Below are 25,682 nucleotides of genomic sequence, written 5' to 3' on the forward strand. Positions count from 1 at the left end.
CACACATATAGGTGAAAGGCATTTTTATGAGTGTGGATGAATTCAATCCTAAAACAGAAATTTTAAATGAGATTCTAGGAATTGATTCTATGTCTTAACTTTGAAAATGGAGTTAATGCATGCTCATAAAAAAGAAGGCATAGGTGTTATTTGAAAGAAAGTAAACATACAAATAGTATCAAAACCAATACAACTGTTGAATCTACATGCTATTTACTTAATGGCATGCTATTTACTTAATGAAGCTATTAGTAAATTCTTTTCAAAATGACTATTAATTTTTTTCTTTAAAAATAATTGATAATTTGGAGTTACCTCTTTTTTTTGGAAACATGATTAAAATTCATGAAAAAATTTTAATAGATAAATTTTAAAGTTTTTAAGCTGATAATTACAAGTGTAGAACTTAAAATATTTCGATAAAAACATTCTAGAATCACAAAAATCCTCTATTAAGTCTACTATAATTTTTCAATAAAAGTAGTTCTTAAGTTGGTATTTGAAAATTACTACCATCAAACTGTATTGATTCCAGATGTTATCAGATACCTCCTTCTGTTAAATAAAAATTATATATATATATGTATCATTCACTGATTTCATATATAAACATACCTTACTTTACACAAATGGCTTTTTTCATTTTTAAACACTTTTGCTGGAGAGAGGTGGTTAACAAAATTAAAGAGAATCAAATCATATCAGCTCAATTCCTACATTCACCAATAATTCAAAATACATCATAGTTTTGAAGACATGAAAAGAAATGAAAAAAATCTCCTTGAAGAATGAGTCTTACATTTTATTATTTTGGAAAAATATCATACATTGTTTCTGTAAGTTCAGTTTTAACATTAAAATATAGTCATTAATATCAGTTTTAATTATTAAAAGTATTTTAAACATTCACCTTGTATGGCAAATTCTATTGATAAATATCTATTAAAAACCAGTTTTCCCCTTAAAAGGTGAATGAATACCATACTTTTTGAGGCTTGCTTTACTCCCACTAGTAAATTATGCAGATGTAATACATAAGAACAACATGTTTTAGTTCTTCTACTGCGCCAACTTTCAGTTAATTAAAGATTTCTTGGATTAATTTAGTCATATTCTAAATTGTATAATCTCCTTGGTTGCTTTGCATTTCACATCCAGAAATAATTACTCTTGAATTTTTTATATAGATAAGTTAAATATCTCCAGAAGGATGAGAGGAGGATGATTATAGATATAACTGAGAAGTCCTTTAAAATGAAGTCTCAAAAATGTACGATTTAATATTGCTTAAGAGTTGCCAAACAGTATAACAGAAATATTAAGCTCTCATAGCCATTTCTTTTGAGAAGAATATATTAAAAAGGATATTCTCTATGTGGCTGGGCATTTAACACATGGCCTTGACTTTCATGAAGATTTTAATTGCATGATGTCCTAAAATAGCATCTTGGAAAAGTCTATGATTTTTAAACCAAGGGATTGGCTTTTAATTAACAAATCAGGAGTTGGTTTTTGGTACTAAATCAGGAATTATTATGGTGCTTTATTCTCTTCATCTAAAATGATTAAACTTTTTTCCCCAGAATCTATTTATAATGTTTGGGGATGGGGGTGTTTCATGACTCTGAAGGTTGAGAGATTAAGTATAATATTCAAGCTCTTAGCTTGAAAATGTGTCCTCAAGTTGACTACTATTTTCTCTCAGTATTTTTGTTTTGTTTTGTTTTGCTTTTAGCCTATAACTTTTCACCATGACCTTTTTTAAGTCTCTTAATTTTCTGTTGAAAAAATAAAATAATCAAAGGAGGATGAAAGCTGCATTTCCACGTAAGGCTAAAATTAAATACTTACCACACAGCTCCTATTAAAACGCATCTGTTTTTCAAAGTTCCTGAAAAATCGACTTACATTGTGCTGTCCCCAAGTTCTTCATAAAGATGCGCTCCCGGAGGAGGTGGTGGTGGCGGGGGTGGGGGCGCAGCCACTGGCGCAGGGGCAGGTGCTGCTGGTTTGGGGGCCGGCATCGCCGACTGGATACGAGCAGTCTTGGTGCATTCAGCTTGGCGTCTTGGGTAAAGTAAGGATGTTTTGTGAAACTCATTTTTGAAATCATGCTTATTAACAGGCTAACTTTTAATAATGAGGCCCAGTTTTTAGAAGGCCCCCCCCAAAAAAAAATCTTTCATGCAAATATCTGAACTTGCAAATAGATATAAATTACAAAAGTATCCCCACAGGGTTTTATTTAAATGTTATCCTTTTCCTTAGTTCTTTAAAAACTTTACCCATGAATAACGGGCAGCATTAAGTAGAAATATTTGCAAATTAAATTATAGTATTAGCAAAAGGGAGAAAATATTTATAAAAATATGATCACAATTGGAAGTTGTTTTATGGATCGCTTTCATACTGTGAAGCATATAGAAGACATTTAACTTTTCTTTATTATTAGTCTTCCATGTATTTAAAGAAAAGTTCTTTAATTTGAAAGTTCTTTGAAACATTTTTGATATTAGTTCACAGAGACACATATAGGAGGGAAATTTGGTTAACTTTAGCTTTTATTTCCTTTTACCTGCTAGGTATGCCTATGATTCTTTATTAGAGATTGGCTACTATTTTTCAATATCTTTAACACTTTTGTTGAGGAATGCCTTCCTTAACACCAAGATTTTAAAGTGTATAAACCATCAGGGCAAATTCTCTTTTTCATATTTCTTGCAGTTGTATCCAGTTTCTCCGTATACAAAACTACAAGAGGATTTAAACCAAAAAGTACATACGTCTACTGAAACAAATAAACAAATACTCCATGGCTCTGTATTACTGTCTACTTTATGAATATTATCTAGGATTTCTCTTTTCATATTACATAAAAGAACGTGCAAAATATTAGTAATTATACTTACACTTTAAATCTGTTTGGGAAAGCAAAGAGTAAAGAAAAAAGAGAAACCTGCATTAGAAATACTGCATTCATAAAATTTTAACATCTGATTTGTTCTAAATTATGAATAGCTTATTGGTTGAATTCATAATGGCACAGATAATGAGACAGTAGAAACTAAGTATTTCGATACAGAAAGTGAAAAGTGGTGAGCACTTTATTCTCACAGTCACAATCAGACATACTTTAAAAACGTTCATTACAGGGAAGTGAAGAAATAAACTAAACGGAATAAGAAAAACTGGATTAAAACATGGGATATGTGAACTTCATCTGTGATAAAGAAATGGAATATTTAAAATTATCTGATCTTTGTAATTGGTGCCTTGGTTTACTCCTCCTGAAGAATATTAAAGGAATGGAGTCATACAGTGAGCACTGAATATTCTCTTGGTCTCACTTTGAAATTGAAGCTAGTATTGGAAGTTACCACTCCTGAGTAATGAATTCTGACACTCATATTTTTCCCTCTTAGTTTTCCATGCATAGCAGATTTCAAAGACACTTGGTAATATAAAAAACTATCTTTTCTAATCTTATTTATAAGCAGAATCTGAAGGTACAAAATTTTGATTTTTAAATATTAAAATTTTACTTTGAAACACGAGAAGTTACAAAACTTATTTTAATTCCATTAATCTACAAAAAGAAGTGACTAAAATTAATTCATTGGATTTTGAGCTGATTATTGAACTTCACAAGAATTAAATAATAAAACTACCAAAGACAAAATGTTTAAATATTAAGCATCTTTATTATTGATTCAATTTCAGCCACTGAGTGTAACATTCAGGGTACTTTGGTTTGGTCCTTGCATTATAGGCCAAACATGAGAAGGTTTCTCACTATTTTACTGCTAGCAGGATTTAATAATACTACTCTGGGAAAAAGTTGAAAGAAAAAAGATAAAAGGCAATATAGAACAAATTTAACATGAAAATTAATGTCGGTTGATGGGTTAGTAGTTTTTAAAATAGTTTAATAGTAAGTTTGTTCATACACTTTAGATTAAGCATATCAATTGATTTGTTAAGTATCCATTAAGCTCCAATTTATCAATCTAAATATATTGGCAACTTCTCATTGTTTTTCTGATGGAAAATATTTCTATAGCATCTCCATGAAGAGCATATCTGTGGACTTTAAGTTGGAATTACCTTACCTTATTTAATTAAAGGGAAAATTCTCAGTGCTTGAGAACAAAGGTAAGTTAAGAATACATAGATTATTTTAGTACTTTCCCTGTAGGTATCTTAAATGATGAATAGCAGTTCTACCATTATTTCTTACTGTATGTAATGCCAAGTAATTTATATGATTTATGAGTTCTGTCTGTTATTTATTTTCCTTTTGTGCCACCCTGAGGGATGCCTCTTTTCTTAACCTTATTCTCCAATTGTTTCACCAATCATTGTCAATATGGATGGATATACTTTAAATGTGTAGCCTTTCATCACAAAGGACTCCGTATCTAGTGTTAAATAAAAAATAGGTTTCTAGCCTACTTCATAACTGTACTTATAAATTCCTTGTAATTACTTTGAATACATTCAAGGGCCTAAATAAGAAAAGTGTAGACATTTTTCTAACATGTTTTTGAGTTTGAGAACCAAAAAAATGAAAAATTTGCACAGTCAAAATATACTGTCAGATGTTGCAATACAGGCTTTGGCAAGGGTACCCAGGATGGATACCCAGGATGGATATATATGGTTTGCTATAATTTTTAAATGATTTTGCTAATATTGTGATCATCTGCAAGGAGGTAAATTCAACAGTATAAATAAAAACCTATCATGACAATGCAGTGAGGTTACAGATCTAACTTTGGAAAAAGGCAAAATGAGTATCTATACCTGATATTCCACTGCCTTTTCCTCAAGATACCTATGACCTTCTCTCCTACAACTTTCTCCTTGATGAAAACCATTAACAAAGCTGCCTGGAGCTAACCTAAAACTCTTATTGGATGAGAGCATATTAGTAGTACAGGAACATTAAGCCACCTGTGAAAAATATATTTAAAGTTTATACTGTTTTTTCTTTGAGGGAGATGATTTGGTACAAGAAGGATACAGCAACGCTAGAGTGGTTATGATGTGGGCTATGGGTGGGAGGCTGTTCATCTCTTTGTAGATAACCTAAGCTGTATATGTCCTGACTTGTGGGTTTGGGAAAGTGAGAGACTACAGCCCTGCCCTTGGTGACCATGGCAATGACTCCAGTCCCAGGAGGCAATTTATCAATGCAAACTCTATAAACTTTAAATAGTCAGGCAAAATGCAAACCAAATGTGATAAAAGCTTATCTAGAATGTATGAAGTCCATGCCAAAAGCTTACCTAGGATGTGGAAGATATATGCTAATTTAAGCCTATTGAGCACTGAAACAAAGAACCATTTGGCCCTTCCTCTGTGTAAAAGGAACTCAAAAATCTTGTTCGGGGCTCAGGAATTGGAAGGAGAAGCTCCAAGCCCAGCTGGTCATAAATAAATCATTTTTCCTTCCCAAAAATTGTTCCTAAGTCCTGGCCTTACTATACGCAGATAACTGAACCTCTCGATTTCTACAACAGTTACACTGTCTATGTTTTACAGCCATGAAACCATGTTACCACAGATGGTTTTGATAATGTTTCCTTGAAGAGCTACCCATGTTCAGCAACCATGAATACTTACTGTCTGTAGCTGACCAAAACCACCAAGATGGCAGGAATACAGCAGAGGATGATGATGAAGGCCAGAGCCAACAGGGCCCCTTCTGTGTAGCCTAGACTTTCTCCTCGCTTTTTAATGCTGGTCACTGCCTCTGGAGTCCTGATCTCAAGAATGCGTCCTCCTTCCCCATAATATGGCTGAAAGTCTTTATTGATATCAAGCAATTTTCCATCCAAAAATCTTTATTGTTAGATAAAGAGTAAAATCAGTGATGTTAAAACAACCTACTGGATTTTTCTTTTCATAAAATATTTTAAATATTTTCTTTAATTGAAACACAAACTGAGTCAGAAGTCTTATTACAAATAATTAAAAAGGAACATATAATAATTATGAGCAATAAGGAAGGGTAAATACATGTCTGCAAACAAAAAGCTATTAATAGTAAGGACCTTTACTTACTATGCTTACAGACACGAGAAAACTTACTATTCATATTATTGAACTTACTGTCACTGTGATGAGATTATTTATATTTTTAAGTTATTGAGATGGAATAAAAAATAATGTCTCCAATTATACAGCATAATTTACAAATGTATTTTATCTCCTTAGGTCCTCAGACTAATCTTCTAAAATAGAACACGATAAAATTAATATACTGTGGGCAACAAAACTATGCATATGATTATATATATATAATTTTTTAATGTTTCAATTTAAAGACTTGCATCCCAATAATCTCTGATGGACACTAGGTGTCACTAGTGTAAAATAAAAGTTTAACGGATTAAAAGAAAAAAAAGAGACTGCTAGAATAACATCTAACGGAGAATATATATAGGACTGTTTTGTTTAAGATTCTGTGTGTATTTTCCTTTTCAGAATTTATAACTCAAATATTCAAGTTCACACCAGGATGAAACACTGGAGATGATTATCTCCTCTACTCCCTACCTTCAAACCCCAAAGGCAAAGGAAAAGTCAAATAACTATCTTTGTGCTTTAATATATCCTGAGGAAAGCTGGATTTGTTCTTAGGAAACGTACACGGAAATATTGTGTGTTTAAGGAGTACAATGTGTGCAACCTGCTCTCAAACATTCAGGAAATCATATAGATACATGAGACTAGATAGATAGACAGGTAGGTAGATAGATAAAAGTTAGATTGATATAGAGATGATTGTTTGTAGGTAGATAGGTAGAATGATAAGTCAAATGTGGCAAAATGTTAGCATATATACCTGGATATTTGGTGGTAGGGGGTTTGGAGTTCTCTGTATGGGAACTGAATTATTTTTGCAACTGTTCTGTGAGTTTAAAACTATTTAAAAATAAGTAGTTTAAGGGGAAAAAAGATACTACCAAAAAAATGGGAAAAAAAAAGAATCTGTGCTTTAGTCAGGCCTTTGGAGCAAGAGTGAGGCTTTCCTGTGAGGTGATAGAAATAGACTAACTTGCTGCCTCTAAAGGCCATAGGAACAGTCCCTGGAAACCGCTCCATCCAAACTTGGGCTTGGAAACGCCAGTGGTATAGTATCCTCTGTACTGGCTCTTAGACTTTTGTCTATAACTTACTTTAACAATAATTTGCTTGTTTAAAACTTTTAGTAGTTATTATCATAGCACGTCAGGATTATCAGTGGGTGATGTAAATATAGATGGCACAAAGGACTAGAGAAAGCTGTTGCAAACAATAAGAAGTACTTACTTAAAGAGCTCATTTCTGTCGATGGCTCTGTTGGTTTGGGGATCAATTGCATAGACAGTCAAGTCACATTTCGTGTAATCTTCTAGAGAAAAGGCATCTCCATGCCGGCGAGCACCAATGGACTCTACCACTACCTTGGCACCAGGGATTTGCTCCTGAACATAGCGATCCAAAATCCTATAAATCAAACAAGCACAAACATGACATTCTGAGGACTTGCTGAGAACAAAAATCACCCTCAACTTGAAATGACATTTAGTAAATGAAAAATGATGACAGTTTGATTCTTGCTAATGTTTACTGAATTTGAACTTATGGGAAAAAACTCTCCATATTTTCTCAGCATTTAACTCCCAATGATGCTGGAAGCTGAATAAGGTAGAAAGAGGTCATCCATCATGTCCTATTTAAGTCTAGACTTTTTGAATTTATGATCCCATTTGAGCTTTATGTGGCTTATGGGAAAGGCCAAACATGTTATACAGTGTTGTCAATGCTTTATAGGAGTCATGGGGTCCTTAGAATTCTTGAGTTCATATGGATGGTGTCAAAAATTACACCTCCCAACAAATTCTGTGATACGTAGGATATAGCTATATGCAAAGGTACAAGACTAGGAGACCTGTTTTCCTAATGGAATAATATCCTTAGAGCAATATAACAATGGGAGAATGTAGAAGTACTTGTTATGGCATATTTACCAGTGCATGCAAATCTCAGAAGCTGTTTAGGTAAATATTGACCACTACAAAGATATACCATCTTGTGTAGAATTAGTAATATTCAAGAGAAACGACAGAAATAATGTTAACTGTAGGTAATTTTCTGGAAAATACTATTTTTTCCAATTGCATAACTTAATTTAAACTGAAGGTGGAAATTATTATCATGTAAATAATGATGTTTTCTGTTTTTCCACAAATGGCAATTTTTTATTGTCCTTTCCTTTACCTCCAAAAAACCTTTATATTATGTACCCTTAAGCATGAAAATTCAGAGTGAATAAATATTATTAGATATAGGTTGATATTTAAATGTGAATGGATTAAGTTTTAAAATTATACAGCATATATTTTGAAATTTATTTGTAGATTCGATGCTCCTTTTGAACTCTATATTGTGCACCTTATTTTTGTGTGTGGGGATGTGGTAATACATGCTAAAGTCTTTTTGCTTCAGCCACCAAAATTATCCAGCATTCTGCTCTATTAAAAAGGGAAAATAATGTTCCCTTAAGAGTCTGGTCCATGCTTGGTTTGCCTTTGTTAAAAGAACAAGCAGGATATTAAACTTTGGAGGAAATGTCTGTACTGCTGAGCAGAAATCTATGGTAAGTACACCAGGGACCACTGTAATGATAGTGAAGTGTTCTGTTTATTTGTTTTTTTTAAATTTTTATCGACTGGAATAGGTAATGGCTGTTTTTTCAAAGTCCTGTTCACTCTCCTCCTTTTCTTTCACCACCCCACTCCCATTGGTTTCTGCCTGACAGTATCTTTTCTGATGAATTTCTGATGAAGAATAAAGGAAGACCTGGAAAACAGGAGGAGTAAATCCACTTAGTAACTACCAGTTAATGTTGAATGCCCTTCCCCTGAATGACCATACTAGATGTATGGAGTCATTCAGTCTGATTCCAAGGATTCCTTTCCTGGGAAACTTGTGCTCATTAAAAGAAAATAAAAGAGAGTTCTCGGAGTCAGCATTATGCTCTTGACAGTTTCCAGGAGGTATAAGTGATAATAACATTGTGGTGAAGAGCATGGAGGTTTGGCTTCCGTTTTCAGCTCCTTTACTTAACAACTGCATGACCTTAGACAAGTAATTTTAATCTCTCAAAGTCTGTTTCCTTATCTGCAAAGTGAGGGAACTGTCTATGACCTGGGGTTGTTATGTGCATTAAGTTAAATAATGCTTTTATGCAAATTTTTGGACAATTTTTGCACATGGTAAATGTTCCATAAAATACTATTGTTATATATATTATCATTTTGGCTTAAAAACATTTGCATTGATAAACTTCTTCCTTGACTCTGCTTCATTCAAAATATTTAATGAGCTTGTGGAATTATTAAGAAGGTATATTTCTCACTAGTACTATTAGTTCACAAATTAAAACTAAGCAAAATAAAAGCAAAATTACATGAGTATATATTGAAAGAGGGTCTCTGTCTCAATACTACAAATCAGTGATTATTTATAGCTGCTGCAGTATATTTAAGCATTCATTAAGTATGTACCAAGGAAATCCCTTATGTATGAATAGATAAACTGTATGCTTTCCTACAATGAAGAAACTTGTCTACTGAGCCTGTGTCTTTTGTTCTATTTCAGTGTACCACTGCTGAATCATATGTAAAAAATTAGATGTGGGGTGAAATGTAAATGTAGTAATTTGTTCATTTCATCAGAGCAGAGAATCCATCAATGAAGTCTAAAAAAGAACTATGCCATTTAAAACACACAACATCTTCTCATTTAATATTTTTCTTACATTTTTTTAGGGATATTTTAAGACGAAACATCTCTTATGATAAAGAAAAATGTGTCTGAATTAAAAGATTTACTTTTGATTTTCTAATATATAAAGCTAAATGCATTTTAAGAGAATGACTAATATCCATATACCTGTTTCCTTTTTTCTTTTTTAGATTTATTTTTCTTTATTTATTTTGGCCCTCCATCCCCTCTTCCCCCTCCTCCTGCCCTGCTATTTTGCTGTCTGTGTTGTCTTCTCATTTTCTTTCCTCTAGGATTCACCTGGATTTGATCCTGGAGACCTCTGATGGAAAGAAAGGTTCCCTATCAATTGCGGCACTTCAATTCCTGGTTTTTGCTGTACTTCACCTTGAGTCTCCCCTTGTCTCTCCTTTGATGCGTCATCATCTTGCTGTGTCACTCACTTGCATGGGGCACTGGCTCACCATGTGGGCAGTCACATGAGACTGGCTTGCCACATGGGCCCACTTTTCTTATTTTTCATCAGGAGGCCCCAGGGAACAAACTCAGGTCCTCCCATATGGTAGGCAGAAGCTCCATCACTTGGGACACATCTGCTTCCCCCTAACTATTTTCTAAAATTTCTGTACCTATCTCCATCATACATATAATAGAGGTTTAGAGTCCTGCAATGATGTTTTCCTACTGTGAATTACATGTCTCAAACACATAAACACATATATATATATCAAAGGATATGTCTTTATAAATTTAATAATGTTTAAGGCCAAATGGTATAATTTTATGTTCACTTTATATAAGTTCCTTGTTATATATTATTATGTTGCTTGAATTTCTTATGATGGGCATGATAAAAACAATAATTACATATTTTAAACAATTTTTAACCCCTTATTTTCTCTTCACTAACTTTTTTAGGAAAAAATAACACTTTATAAATCTATATTCTTTGATAGCTTAAAAGTATAGAATATTAAAATGGGCTCAGCGTTGTTTAATGAAGATATAATAAAACTCAAGCAAGTGTTAGGTAGAAAAACGTTTCATTCATTCATTCATTCATTCAACAGATTTTTTTAATGCTTACCAGGGGCCAGCACTGTTCTAGACACTTGGAATATTAATTAACAAAACAAATATCTCTGCCATCCTAAATCTTGCATTCTAATTTAGCAAGATAGACAATAGACAATAGAATAATAAAATGGTAACAGCATTCAGGCAGTGTTTACTGAGAAGTTGATTCTTGACCAGTCTTTCAGGAGTCTAGAAAGGTCTGGATATCTTGAGGAAGAATATTCCAGGAAGAGGCATTGATATCTGCACATGAAAAAGCCCTGATGCAGAAGTATGTGGCAGAACAGAAAAAGGTGGGGGCAGGCTACATGGTGGAATTTTATGTCATCATAAAGATATTACCATTCATTTTGAGTGAAATATGGTGCCATCGGAGGATTTTAAACATTGAAGTAATATGATCTGTCTTATACTTAGTAGAAGCACACTGGCTGCTTTTTCGAGAATAGTCTGAAGAAATAGCCAAGAGTAGAAACATGGAAACTACTTAATAAAGACTTTAAGAAGATGAGAGATTCATTAAATGCTCAGCCTACTCAGTAATTTAGAGTAAAAGAAGACACAACTTAATCCTTGACTATTAAACACTGAGTTCTATTATGTGCTTTATTATTATGCCTAGTTCAGGATGTATCATTTGTAAGCCATTTAAGTCATAAAATAAACCAAGAATGTAAAATCTATTGGGACAGATACTTATATTAATTACAGGTTAACCTAGATAAACTCTAGCAATTGAGATTCCTGGTTTTAAAATAGGCCAATTTTTATAGATCAGTCTTTAAGGAAAACATAACAGAGAGTATAAAGCTTAGAGACCAACATAGAATGCTTTATCACCTTCCACTAAAGGTGTGTCTAAGCATGGATGACTGTTAAAAGAGAGCAACATTTTTTAGAATTCAGTCTGCTTCTTTCTGTCATCTTTCCTATTGAATACGGAGCACAGGTCCCTTCTCTGCTTTGTCTCTGTTACCTTAAACTATTTGAATGGATTATTTCTTTGTGAAGCCCAGTGTTTTGTATTTGAGGAATAGTATTCATGGTGGTAATGCTATAGTGACAGCATTATGCATCATGTTATTAAAGCTTACTAACATTCCAAGAAAAGTAGAGGTTGTCATTACCACTAGATAACTTTCAATGAAAATTAGGCTAATAATGCAGAGAAACAAATGCATCTTAATGCAAAAAACAATAGAGAAGTATTTACTGAATAAAATAGGACATGTCTTTGTCCCTGCAGGTATTCCTCTCTACCACCTCTTGCAGCATTCCTCTGTATCCTTCTTGATAAAATCTGGACTATCCCAAACAATGGCTGCTAATCCATAAAACAATCCTTCTGTTCTCAAAAGTAGCTGAGCTTCAGCCAAACCCCTCCTGCTAAAGCCTCATAAAACATTCTGATTTTCTTCCCCAATGTCCTTGAGAGACTTCCCATGCTTTCTCACATGACACATTTTCAAATATAAGTTGATGCTAATAATGTTTGGATTGATTTTCTTCTACAATCTTTCAGTCCCCTTTCCTTTTCCTCCCTCCCCCACATTGGATTAACAAGAGAATTGTTTTGGAAGTTTACCTAATACAGAAATAAAAAGAAATTTTAAGTGCTGTTTTGGGTCTGGATAGATGATGATTTTACTGTTTCATAATTGTTGAGTTGTTTAAGTACAAGACTCAAAAGGCTATTTGGGGACCTCTAATATAGCAATGCCAGTTGGGGACAAAACAAAGAGGCACATATTTTAAGCTTGTTAACTAATTATGGTCCTGTAAAATATCCCATTTTAAACTTGACAATTTTGAACTTTACTTGAGACCTGTGCTACTGAAAAACATTAATATTTTAAAAAAATCACTGCACCTTTTGTGTTCCAGGAAGAAACTTACTGCAAAGAAACATCCTTTCCTACCTATGGCAAAGTCAGACACAGACCCTCTAAATTCCCTTTCCTTGCCTCAGAAATGATTACTGAACTGTTTTGCCCAACTTATCAATCAGAACAAATTTTTGTTAACTAAACTTTGGTATAGTTTCTCTCCTACCCCCAGGTCCCAGAACTTTTGCTCACCCACAGCCTGAGTCAGCATAAAACCCCTTCTTAATGCCATGTCCTGAATATAGCCTGACCTCAGTTGAAATATTGTCTGATCTACATCTGATTATACCACTCCCTTTCATCTCACTTCTTCACAGCCAGATTCTTTCTAGCCTTGTTTACTGCACCCTATAAAAGAAAAGCCTTTTCAGCCTAATCTTTGAGAAACTTACAGATCTCAGGGTCAGAGAATTCTCCCTATTTCAACAGTCACCCTCACCTTAAGGCAATAATCACCCCTCTCTTGCAATATAATCTCTTCTTACCTAAATCCATATTTCTTTTTCATTTGACACACAGCATAGAAGACAGCGAAGGAAAATGGTTTCCTGCTCCTACTTACTATTTTTTAAATGAGTCTGTGTATTACCAGCCAAAGTAGGAGATATGCGATGGATTTCAAGAAAACTATACATTAAACAAAAGAATAGTCATTATTTCCTTTCCTTGCTTTCCTATTCCTCTGTGAAACAGCAAGAAGCCCCCAAAATCTGATTGCATTTGCCTTTCTTCTGTAATATGGGTGAATTCTTGTCAGCAGGGCCCGGTTATAATTAAAAACTGTTTAAACTCTAAAATAATAATCTTCATAAGACACATGAAAAGAAGGCATTCATAAAGAAGGCATTTTTTAATAAATCTGGAAATTTTTTTTAAATTTTTTAATTTTTTAATTTTTAAATTTATTTCTCTCCTCCACCCCCCACCCCAGTTGTCTGTTCTCTGTGTCTATTTGCTGCATCTTCTTTGTCCACTTATGTTGTTGTCAGCGGCACAGGAATCTGTGTTTCTTTTTGTTGCGTCATCTTGCTGTGTCAGCTCTCCCTGTGTGCAGCGCCATTCCTGGGCAGGCTGCGCTTTCTTTCACGCTGGGCGGCTCTCCTTACGGGGCGCACTCCTTGCTCGTGGGGCTCCCCCACGCGGGAGACACCCCTGCGTGGCACGGCACTCCTTGCACGCATCAGCACTGCACATGGACCAGCTGCACACGGGATAAAGAAGGCATTGATCCCTTCATTTTAGAATTAGGATTTGTTGCTTTTTTGGCTGGTTAACATTGATGTTCTCTTCCTAATAGCACCCTGATGTTGATTTAAGGAATTAATCCCTCCAACAGTCAAATCGGGTAGGTCCTGCTATGCTCAGGGGTTACTAACATTTTTTGTTCCATGGATGCCTTTACCAGTCAGGTGAAAACCATGGACCATGTCTCAGAATGTAGTGACAGTTTTATGACATTTAACTAGCATTGGGTCTAACAACTACTGTAATTTAGAATATGTGTGAGCATAAGCAATTTTTTTAGAGATGCAACAACTTAATATGATATGAAATAACTACTACTGTAATTTATTGTTTACATTCATAAGTGAAGGAAATGCTAGATTTCAGTTAGAGGTCAGAGAAAATAAAGATAATAAGTTGATTTTTTAAAATTCAAGCTCATGGACCCTCTGAAGTTTTTCCACAGACCTCGAAGGAGTCTGTGGACCCTGTTTAGAACCCCTCGTCAAGCCACATGCCAAAAAAGACAGCATGAGACCCAAATCAAGTCACTAGCTCTTAGAAATTTTAGTTCTTGAGTCAAAAGACAAAAGGGTCTAGAATGGCTGGATTTTATCCACTCCAGGTGCAACATCTGCCTGCCCTAGACTAAAATGATATATAAACCCCTTTCTGCAATTCTTGCTTCCTAGATCTCTGCAGCTTTCCTTGCTCTTGACCATTTCCCAGCCCATTTTTAATGATCCTTTTGTTGATATTCTCAGTTCTTGATAGTTTTCCAGTATGTTTCCTTTTGCTGAAGTTAGCCTCAGTCAATTTCTAGCTCATTAGAACAAGTATTATGCATATTTCATTTTAAGGTACAGCAGTACAAAAGCACTAATCATTTTACTAATTCTCTCCTCATAGCAACATTTGTCTGGTTATCCTCTTCCTTCTTCAAATCAGTTATACCAGACCCTTTTTATTCCTATTGGTCACATATTTTGCATCCCACTTAAAGTTGCAATGATTGCTAGTGAGAGAGTTTGATGGAAATTTGTATTCTGGAAAATCTTAGGCATCTAAATTTTTCCTGAATCCAGTTTCCTGGAGGCAACTATCTGTTTTAAAATACAAGTTGTATAGTCAAATGTAAAGCAAAATAGTATTTCATTATAGCAAACTTTCTCAAAACAGAGAACTGGTTTTGATTTGTCTAAGAAGAGAATGAACTGCAAATTAATTAGAATAATTATATTTATTAAACAAAGATTCAACTTTAATTTGGATTTATTGTACTACTTTAGTTTAAAAGTGCCATAGCACACCCATAGCATTAATATAACTACATTATCTTTAGGAAAACTAAAAACTTCTTCAAATACAATTCACGTGTACATTTTGTAAGAACATAATTTAGTGTGCTACCTCGTGCTAATTACTGTCCAGTACAAAAACAGTTTTATCTAAATAGCTTTCTTAGAATAAATGTGAAAAAGCATATTTAAATAAATTTTTTTTTCCTATGCCAATAACATTTTGAAATCACAAACTAAGGGTATCTTTAGTAAACCACCAGCTCTATTAACTAATGTATTTGCGAACCAAGTTATTTTTGATAAATGGTTCCATATTTTAATTTACAGCATCACCTTATTCAGTTTCCTACATCTACATCTTCATTTATTTTCAACCAGAAAATTATGTTTTAAAAAATTAAAGTGTAAGAGTTTTACTGAAATAGTTTCATAGCTGAGTCAGATATTTACTCATGGCTGGTTTAACTTTAATTTTTTTCACACCGAAATGATTACAGCAGCCATCTTCTCAATTAACTATTTGTCTGTTTGAATGAGCCAAGCTAAAACTACTAATTGACAAGATTTTCTGACCCTGTCTGCCCAGTTCACTGCCGAGAAAAGGTGGGTTGGATTTTTAATTAGTTCTGCCTCCTGAGAAGCAGTATAACAGAGAGAGTGGTTAGGAGCACAGTCAGCTGCTGGCAGATAGATATAGATTAAAATCAGACCTCCACCACTTGCTTTCTGTGTTTGTGGAAATTTCTCAACCCCAAAAGTTTCAGGGAACTCATCAGAACAATGGGGAAAGTAATAACTACCTCAGAGATGAGGAGTTAGATAACACCCAGAAAGGGCACAAAGCCAAACAAATACAAAGAGCTCCATACATATTAGCTCTTTGCTGACATGGTTATAGATGCTACTCAGAGTACATGATAGTAACCCTAATTAGCCTTTTGCTGAAGTAAATGGCTTATATTTAACTGGCAGTACAGGGAGCTGCCCTGCGGCACTTGTCAATACTTTTTTTCAAAAGTGTGGCTGAAGCAATCAATAGGCATCGCAGAACTCAATCCAGAATTCCCTAACATTCTGAGCTTCCTTCCTCTGTTAAAATAGAGACCCAGAGAGTCTACCCAGAGAGCACGTTGTGCTATACAGTATGTCGTGAATTCTCTATACTGCCTCGTAGGATTAAAACATTTTTTTCCACACTCTGACTTTAGATTCAGAAATAATTGTTTTTCCTCCAGAAAGTGTTTCCTCCAGAAAGTTTGGTTTTGTGAATTTTACAACTGGTTCTGTTCTTTTTGTTTGTTTCTTTCACTTTGACCCTAATAAGTAGCAACTAACGGTTTCGTAGCATCTCTAATACTACTTTTTTTCAATCTACACTTTAATAAATTTTTCTGTTTGCCTTTTTCCTAACTTGGCTTAGATGTATTTTATTTTGCTTTATTGTATGAATTTTTGTAAACTGCCTAAATTCTCTTAGGAATAAGAAGGAAAAGTTAAAAAAAATAATTAAATGTATCCTGTAATACATATTAGACATAAATGAAATTATCTAAAATACCACTCCTAATTTTGCTGATACAGAGGGAATATTCTCATATAAAGGTATGGTTGAATTTATTTCTCATATTAAAAAAGTAGCATTTCAGACTGTAATAAATTGTAGATGAATAGGAAAAAGCTAAAAACAAACAAACAAAAAAATACCCTCAAATACAATTAAGGGAATCAAGGAATTGACTTTTCCTGATTAGGTATCTGAATTGAATAGTTGCCTGAGACAAAGAAGTATTTACATAGAATCATGGAATTATAAAAAGAATAATCTGGTACTTTTTGGCAAAATTTCAGGATCATAATTCATAAAACAATATGTTATAATACGACTCAGTTTAGTTAAAGTATTGGGAGATGTTATGCCTTGACTCATGTCCCACATAAAGATACGTTCAAGTCTTAACTGCTGGTCCTGTGGATGTGAAGTCATTTGTAAGTGGGATCTACAAAGATCTTATTAAGATGAGGCCACACTGAATCAGGGTGGGTCTTAATCCAAAGAGACTGATTTTCTTATTAATAGAGGAAATTTGTACCAGTTAGGAGTAGTAGGAGAAAGAAGGAGACAGAGGGGGAAGGACAGCAATGGCTAGGAACCAGAGGCAGTGACAGAGTTAGGGGTTGCTGGCAAGCCACCACCAGCATGCTACAGTCTTCAGAGGAAGAATGATCCTGCTGACACCTTGATTTTGGACTTTGAGACTCCAAACCTGAGACAATAAATTCCTGTTGTTTAAGCCATTTTGTCTGTGGTATTTGTTAGAGCAGCCTTGGCAAACTAAGATGGGAGGGAGGCTAACAGAGCAAGAGAGCGAGAGCCAGCTAGCAGCGGTTAGAGAGCATAGAGATAGAAGAGAAAGTTTGAAAGGAACAATTGTCTACTAGATATTTTAGAAATCTCTGTAATACAACTGTGACTCTAATGTTTTCATGGAACAATGCATAATGATATCTTTGATTTTACACAGCAGTAGCTTATTTTCTATGTAATACAAGGACAAGCTCTAGAACACAAATTGAAAAGAATGGTGTGACACTTGGGAAGAATAAAACAGATTATAATCCATTTTAATTTTACCTACTCTACCTCTTTCTGCTTCTCTCTCCTCTTACTTCAACTGCGTTTCCAAAGTGGTTTATTTTTATTTTTTAATTTTTAAAAAATTTGTATGTAAAGAACAGTGGAAAAGGATGCTGGAAAATTCCTATTCTTATTGCTTGTATTAATATATAACACCTCTGGAATATGAAGAAACACTTCCTATGAAATCTGTATTAATTAACTTTTTTTTTCAATACGATGTTAATAGTAATTTAGCCAAAAATTTCCATGATATGTAGCACAAATTATAGCTCAAAAATATTAGAGTTTATATTGGAAACTTCATCAAAATTGTCTCATGAATTAAACTGACATTTCTCTTCCTTAATCTGTCTCAAATTTATCCCTTAATTATGCTATTTTCTCCCCAACCCCCACCCTGGCATTGTTTGCGATCACTCTCTGCTCTCTGTGTCCATTCGCTATGTGTTTTTTCTGTGTCTGCTTGTCCTTTTCTTCTCATCTTTCTTTTTAAGAGGCACCAGGAACTGATCCCAGGACCTCCAGTGTAGGAGAGAGTCACTCAATTGCTTGAGCCACCTCATCTCCCTGGTCTACTGCATCTCTCACTGTCTCTTCTCTGCATCTCCCTTTGTTGTGTCATCTTGCTGCACCAGCTCTCCACAGCACAGGCCATCAGCTCTTGGTGGCACAGACCAGTTTGCCTTCACCAGGAGACCCTGGAAATTGAACCCAAGGCCTTCCATACGGTAGATGGGAGCCCAATTGCTTAAACCACATCTGTTTCCCATGCTATTTTCTTAAACAGAATACTTGCCTCAAAACTTCTTTACATTTTAATACATAAAGACAATATAATAATGCCTCTATCTTTGTTAAACTTCAAAAAATGGTGTCTACTATTAAACTATGTTTTTAGACTTGGGAGATTCTGCTTATGTCTTCTTGAAAACAGCAGCAGTAGTTGAAAGATGTCAAACTTTAAAAAATCAAATCAATTCAAAATAAAAATGTCCTCAACAAAATTAAAAGAATTATTGTTTTGTTTTGTTTTGTTTTGGCTTTGTTTTCACTTTCTCTAAAAGTTTGAATACCAAAAAATATATAAAACTACTAAAAAAGTTGAAAGAATATTGATTCTGACAAAATATATTATGTAAATATAGCAGTCACACACTGTCTCTTATTTTTTATGTATATAGTTGAGAAAGTATGAGGGAAGAGCATTTATGTATTTAATTTTTTCTATGATCTCTTCCATTATGTGCCAAATTTAACTAAGAAAGTTGATTTATTATCCTTCCATATGTTTTATTTCTTCCCAAGTAAAGCTGGAATATTAAAAAAAAAAAATAGAAGCATTCAGAAATTTCTTAGTTAATGAATGATGAATAGTGTGATGATTAAAATAATAAACAAACTTATAAGAAGAAAAAACATCAGCATATATGGCTTTTTAAATTTTCTCTCAAGAAAAATTAAACTCTAGTTAATAATGCATTTGTTTTTCGTTAACAGTGCTTATAGGAAAATGCATAAGAATAGGAAAAATCCAGGTGATACAAAATAAAATAAATTTGCATTAATATATTTGAAAGACTTGAGTTTGAGCTGCCATTTTGACAGATGTTTAACTGTTAGTATACACAATTTATTCATATCATGCACCAAGATAACATCCCATCAAATAGTAAGAATTCTTATATGAAACATTTAACCCTCAAAATTAGAAGTAAGAGAAATGAAAGTCATGGATTAGTCTTCCTTATAACTGTTGTTTCATGTTGCTAGCTCAATACTGAAGCAATGGGAATAATTCAAAATTATGTCATTTAACCCTATAAAGCTAACTGGACATGCATACTTTTGTACATGTCAAGGAAGCAAGCATTAAAGATACTACTGCAAGCTGTGGAATAAAGATGGTGGTGAAGATGATGTCAGAGTAGGCAGGCAGGGCTCAACTCTCTCACAGAAACAATGCAGAGAGGGCCAAAAGCTGCCCAAAGTAACTTCTTTGGGGGTCAGCAGACCATAACAGTGCTGGACAACTCCCAGGAGGGTGAAGGACAAAGAAGTAAAGAACCAAAAGGAATAAACATGAGTTAATAATGCCCTGAAGCAGCTGGGAAGGGTTTCAATCCCTCATCACCAAGACATTAAGCCTGGATAAAATCCCTGGCTCACTGCAGATAAGATACCTTCCTCTCTGTCAGCTGTTACAAAGGAAGAGGGACAGTGAGTCAGAAGGCTTCTCTTCAGTGAATTTGGCCAGCATAGCCCACTTTGAATCTCCAATCTGGGCAGGCCAGAAACACAGGAAAGTGGAGGTTGAAAGAGACACTTTGTGAAAAGGTGTTCCAGTGAGAGCCATCTTCTGGCTGGCCAGGAAACTACAAGGACAAAATCTGTTTTTAGGTCTCTTTAGCCTCATCCCTGGGAGAAAATCTGTGCCCCATTAGTGAGTCTCTAATCCCAATTTGATAATTTAAGCTGGGCAATTTAAAAAAAACTTAGAATTAGATGAACTGAAAATCAAAGAAGATTTGTGAAAAGAAAACACTGGGCAAGAGAGAGAAATTGATCATTAGAGTAAATTCATCAACGTATTCAGATGGCTAGACATCAGTAAAAAATTACAAGCAATATTAGGAAACAGGAAGAAATGACTCAGCAAAAGGAACAAACTGAATATCCTGATATGATACAGGATTTAAGACAACTAATCAGTGATAATCATACAAATCTTCTAAATCCATTCAAAGAATTGAAGGAAAATATGACTAAAGAGATAAAGGATATTATGAAGCTACTGGGTGAGCATAAAGAACAAATTGAAAGCATGCAAAGAAAAGTAACAGAGATTATGGGAATGAAAGACATGATGGATAAGATGAAAAATACATTAGAGGTACATAACAGCAGATTTGAATTGCTCAAAAGCAGAATTAGCGATTTCAAGGACAGAACATGTGAACTTGAAAAGACTGGAGAACAGAAAGAGAAAAGAATGCAAAAATTGGAACAGAGGCTCAGGAAATTGAATGACAACATGAAATGCACAAGCATACACATTACCCATATCCCAAAAGGAGAAGAGAAAGGAAGAAGGTTAGAAAGAATATTTGACAGAAATAATGACTGAAAACATCCCAGCCCTTATGAAAGACATACATATCAATATCCAAAAAGGACAGTGTTTCAAATAGAATAACTCCAAATAGACCTACCCCTTATACCTACTATTCAAAAAGACAAATATAAGAGATAAAAAAAGGATTCTGTAAGCAGCAAGAGAAAAGGAAAATATCACAGACGAGGAAACCTCAATAAGATTAAATATCCACCTCTCATCAGAAACTATGGAGGTGAGAAAAAAGTGGTATGATATAGTTAAGATACTGAAAGAGAAAAAGGGCTGGCCAAGAATTCTGTTTCTGTCAAAACTGTCCTTTGGAAATGCAGGGGAGTTCAAAGTCTTCACAGACAAACAAAATCTGAGAGAGTATGTTACCAGAAGACCAGAATTACAAGAGATATGAGAGGGAGTACTGCAGCCTAAAAGGAAAAAAACAAGGGTGAGAGACTTTGAGAAGAATATAGAAATGAAGATCCTTAGGAAGGGTAAAATAAAGGGTAAAAACACAGACAATAGTGATGTTTGACAATGGAAAGCCAAAGGACAAAATGGATGAAGTAGGTAATGCCTTTACAGTAAAAACATTAAATGTTAGTGGATTGAACTCCCCATTCAAAAGATAGAGACTGATAGAATGGATAAAAAAATGTGAGCCATCTAAATGCTGTCTAAAGAGATTTACCTCAGATGTAAGGACATGTCCAGTTTGAAAGTGAAAGGTTAGAAAAAGGTATTCCATGCAAATTGTAACCAAAAAAAGTGCTGGAGTAGTGTTACTAATATCGGACAAAATAGATTTTAAATGCAAAACTGTTCTGAGTGATAAAGAAGTTCTTTATATATTTTAAAAAGGAATCATCAAGAAGAAATAATTATAACAAATATATATGCATTTAACCTGGGTGACCCAAGATAAATGATGTACACACTGGCAAAACTGAAGGGAAAAGTAGATGTTTCTACAATAATAGGTGGAGACTTCAATACACCACATTCAGTATTGGATAGCCCATCTGGACAGAGGATAAATAAGAAAACAGAGTTGAATAATATGATAAATGAATTAGACCTAAAGACATTTATAGAGTATTATATCCCTGAACAGCAGGATATACATTCTTTTCAATCACTCATGCATCCTTCTCCAGGATAGAACACATGTTGGGTCATAAGATAGGTCTCAATACATTTAAAAAGACAGAAATTATTCAGAACACTTTCCCTGATCATAACAGAATGAAGCTGAAAATGAATAATGGCTGTGAAAGAGAAAAGTCATAAATACATGACTTTTATATATATTTTTAATATATATTTTTTAATATATATTTTTTAATCTCTTCAATAACTCATGAGTCACAGAAGAAATTACAAGAAAATTCAGTAGACATTTGAAGATGAATGAAAATGAGAACACAACATATCAAAACCTATGGAAAACTGAAAAGGCAGGGAGAGAAATTTATTGTCCTCAATGCTTACATTAAAAAAGAAGAAAGAGCTAAAATTGAAGATTTAACTGTACACCTAGAGGAACTATGAAAAGAACAAAAAGCTAATTTCAAACCAAGATGATTGAAAGAAATTATAAAGATCAGAGCAGAAATAAAGGAAATTGAGAAAAAAAAGAATAGAAAAAATCAACAAAACCAAAAGTTGATTCTTTGAGAAGATCAACAAAATCCACAAACTCTTACCTCAACTGACAAAAGAAAAAGAGAGAAGATGCAAATAAATGAAAGCAGAAATGAGAGGGGGGTATTACCACTGATTCCACAGAAATAAGAGAGTTCATAAAAGGATACTCTGAACAACTGTATGGCAACAAGCTAGACAATGCAGACAAGATGGAAAAATTCCTAGAAACACACACACAATCCACACTAAATCTAGAAGAAATAGAAGACCTCAAGAAACCAATCACAAGTAAAGAGATTGATACAGTCCTCAAAGACCTCCCAAAGATGAAAAGCCCAGACCAGATGGCTTCACAGGTGAATCTACCAATCACTCAAAGATGAACTAATATTGATTTTGCTCAAGCTCTTCCAAAAAATTGAACAGGAAAGAATGCTACGAAACACAATCTGTGACACCAACATCACCCTAATATCAAAACCAGATAAAGATACTATGAAAAAAAAATTAGACCAATATCTCTAGTGAATAGAGATACAAAAATCCTCCACAAAATACAAACTGTATCCAAAAGCACTTTGACAGTTACACAACACAATTAAATGGGTCTTATCCCAGATATGCAAGGGTGATTCAACAAAAGAAAATCAGTTAGTGCAATAAGTCACATTAATAAGTGAGGGAAAAAATTACATGATCCTCTCAATTGATGCAGAAAAGTTGTTTGACAAAATATAGTATCCATTCTTGATAAAAACACTCTAAAAGATAGGAAAAGAAGAAAGCTTATCAATATGGCAAAGTGTATATAAGAAACACCTACAACTAGCATTGTATTCAATGTGGAAAGACTGAAAACTTTCCCTCTGAAATCAGAAAGAAGACAAGGATGCCCAATGTCACCACTGTTACTCAATATTGTGTTAGAAGTTCTAGCTAGAGCAATTAGGCTAGATAAAGAAATAAAAGGCACCCAAACAGGAAAGCAAGAAGTAAAACTTTCACTATTCACTGATGATATGATCCTATATCTATTAAATCCTTAAAAATCCACAACTATCCAGAACTAAGAAATGAGTTCATCAAAGTGGCAGGTTACAAAATTAATATGCAAAAACCAGTAGCTTCTTTAGACACTACTGATGAGCAATCTAAGGAGGAAAACAGAAAAAAAAAACAAACATTCCATTTATAATAGTGACCAAAAGAATCAAATATGACAAAATAAACTTAACCAAGGACATAAAGGACCAGTATACAGAACACTATAAAACATTGTTAAATGAAACTGAAGAAGATAAAGAAATAGATGAAAATTCTGTGTTCATGGGCTGGAAGACTAAATATCATTAAGATGTCACTTCTCCCCAAACTGAGTTACAGATTCAATGCAATCCCAATAAAAATCCCAACAGCCATTTTGCCAGAAATGAAAAACCAATTATCACATTTATTTGGAAGGGTAAGACCTCCCTAATAGCCAAAATTATCTTTAAAAAGAAGAAAGAAGTTGGAGGATTATCATTTCCTTAATTAAAAGTGTATTACTTAGCTACAGCAGTAAAAAACAACAGTAGTATTTTACTGGGATAAAGACAGACAGATTGACCAATGGAACCGAACTGAGAACTCAGAAATATCCTCAATTCTACACTCAAGTGATTTTTGTCAAGGTGGTCAAGCCCTCCCAACTGGGGCAGAATAGTCAATTCAACAAGTAGTGCTAGGAGAACTGGGTATCCATATCCAAAGGAAAGAAAGAGGACCTTTATCTCACATCAAAATTAACTCAATTTGGACAAAGGATGTGAATATAAAAGTGACTACCATAAAACTCCTAGAGGAAAATGTTAGAAAACATCTTCAGGATCTTGTGGTAGGTGATAGTTTCTTAAACCTTGCACCCAAAGCACAAGCAACAAAAGAAAAAAATAGATAAATGACATCTCCTCAAAATTAACCATTGCTGCACCACAAAGGACTTTGTCAAAAGGGTGAAAAGCCAGTCTATTTAATGGACAAAATATTTGGCAATCACATATCCTTTAAGGGTTTAATGTCCATGATACAGAAAGAGATACAACAACTCAACAACTAGAAACAAACTATCCAATTTAAAAATGGGCAAACAACTTGAATAGATAATTGTCCAAAGAAGAAATACAAATTAAAAAAAAAAACACTTGAAAAATGCTCACCATCACTAGTGATTAGGGAAATGCAAATCGAAACTACAATGAAATATCATTTCACGCCTAGCAGACTGACTACTATTAAAAAGTTGGAAAACTGTAAGTGTTGGAGAAGATGTGGAGAGAGAGGAATGCTCATTCACTATTAATGAGAATGTAGAATGGTACAGCCACTGTGAAGGACTACTTGGCAGTTTCTAAATAAATTGAATACAGACTTGCCACATGACCCAGCAATACCAATACCCAGAACAACTGAAAGCAGTGACACAAACATTGGCTAACTGATGTTCACAGCAGCATTATTCATGATTGCTAAAAGATGGAAACAACCCAGGTGTCTATAAACTGATGAATGGATAAACAAATTGTGTTGTATACATATGATGGAATATTATGCAGCAGTAATAAGAAATGAAGTCATGAAGCATATGACAACATGGATGAAACTGGAGGGCATTTTGCTGAGTGAAGCAAGCCAGAAACAAAAGGACAGACACTGTATGATTGTGCTATTACCAACTAAATATATTGTGTAAACTCATGGAGTTAATAACTAGAATACTGTTCTCCAGAAAAAAGAATAAGGGTAGAGAATGGAAAGCTGAGGTTTAATCTGTGCAGAACTGGTAAAACTTTTGTTTGTAAATCTTTGAACATGAAGAGAAATGGGGAAAGAATATCATAGTGTTTATAACTATATATGGGTATGACAGTGGTTGGATGGGAAATATAACGGGAAAGTGTGTTACAAGAAGGAAAGCTAAGAAATGTAACTTGGGATTGTATAACATAGTAAAACCTCATGTGCAATACAAATATGGGCGATAT

At 34.1% G+C, this 25,682-nt stretch overlaps 1 protein-coding gene across 1 annotated transcript in view; it reads right to left on the reverse strand.

Annotated features, from left to right (window-relative positions):
- Positions 1-25,682, reverse strand: part of LOC101441123 (protocadherin-15) — a 1,917,137-nt gene that overhangs the window by 20,650 nt on the left and 1,870,805 nt on the right. The window contains exons 31-34 of the mRNA XM_058298874.2: positions 7,318-7,494; positions 5,626-5,844; positions 2,910-2,918; positions 1,909-2,067 (exon numbers count right to left, since the gene is read on the reverse strand). Coding sequence (XP_058154857.1) covers positions 1,909-2,067; positions 2,910-2,918; positions 5,626-5,844; positions 7,318-7,494 — 564 coding nt within the window. The remainder of the gene's footprint in view (positions 1-1,908; positions 2,068-2,909; positions 2,919-5,625; positions 5,845-7,317; positions 7,495-25,682) is intronic.

This window comes from Dasypus novemcinctus, chromosome 6 (genome assembly GCF_030445035.2).
Source record: "Dasypus novemcinctus isolate mDasNov1 chromosome 6, mDasNov1.1.hap2, whole genome shotgun sequence".
NCBI classification, from domain to species: Eukaryota; Metazoa; Chordata; class Mammalia; order Cingulata; family Dasypodidae; genus Dasypus; species Dasypus novemcinctus.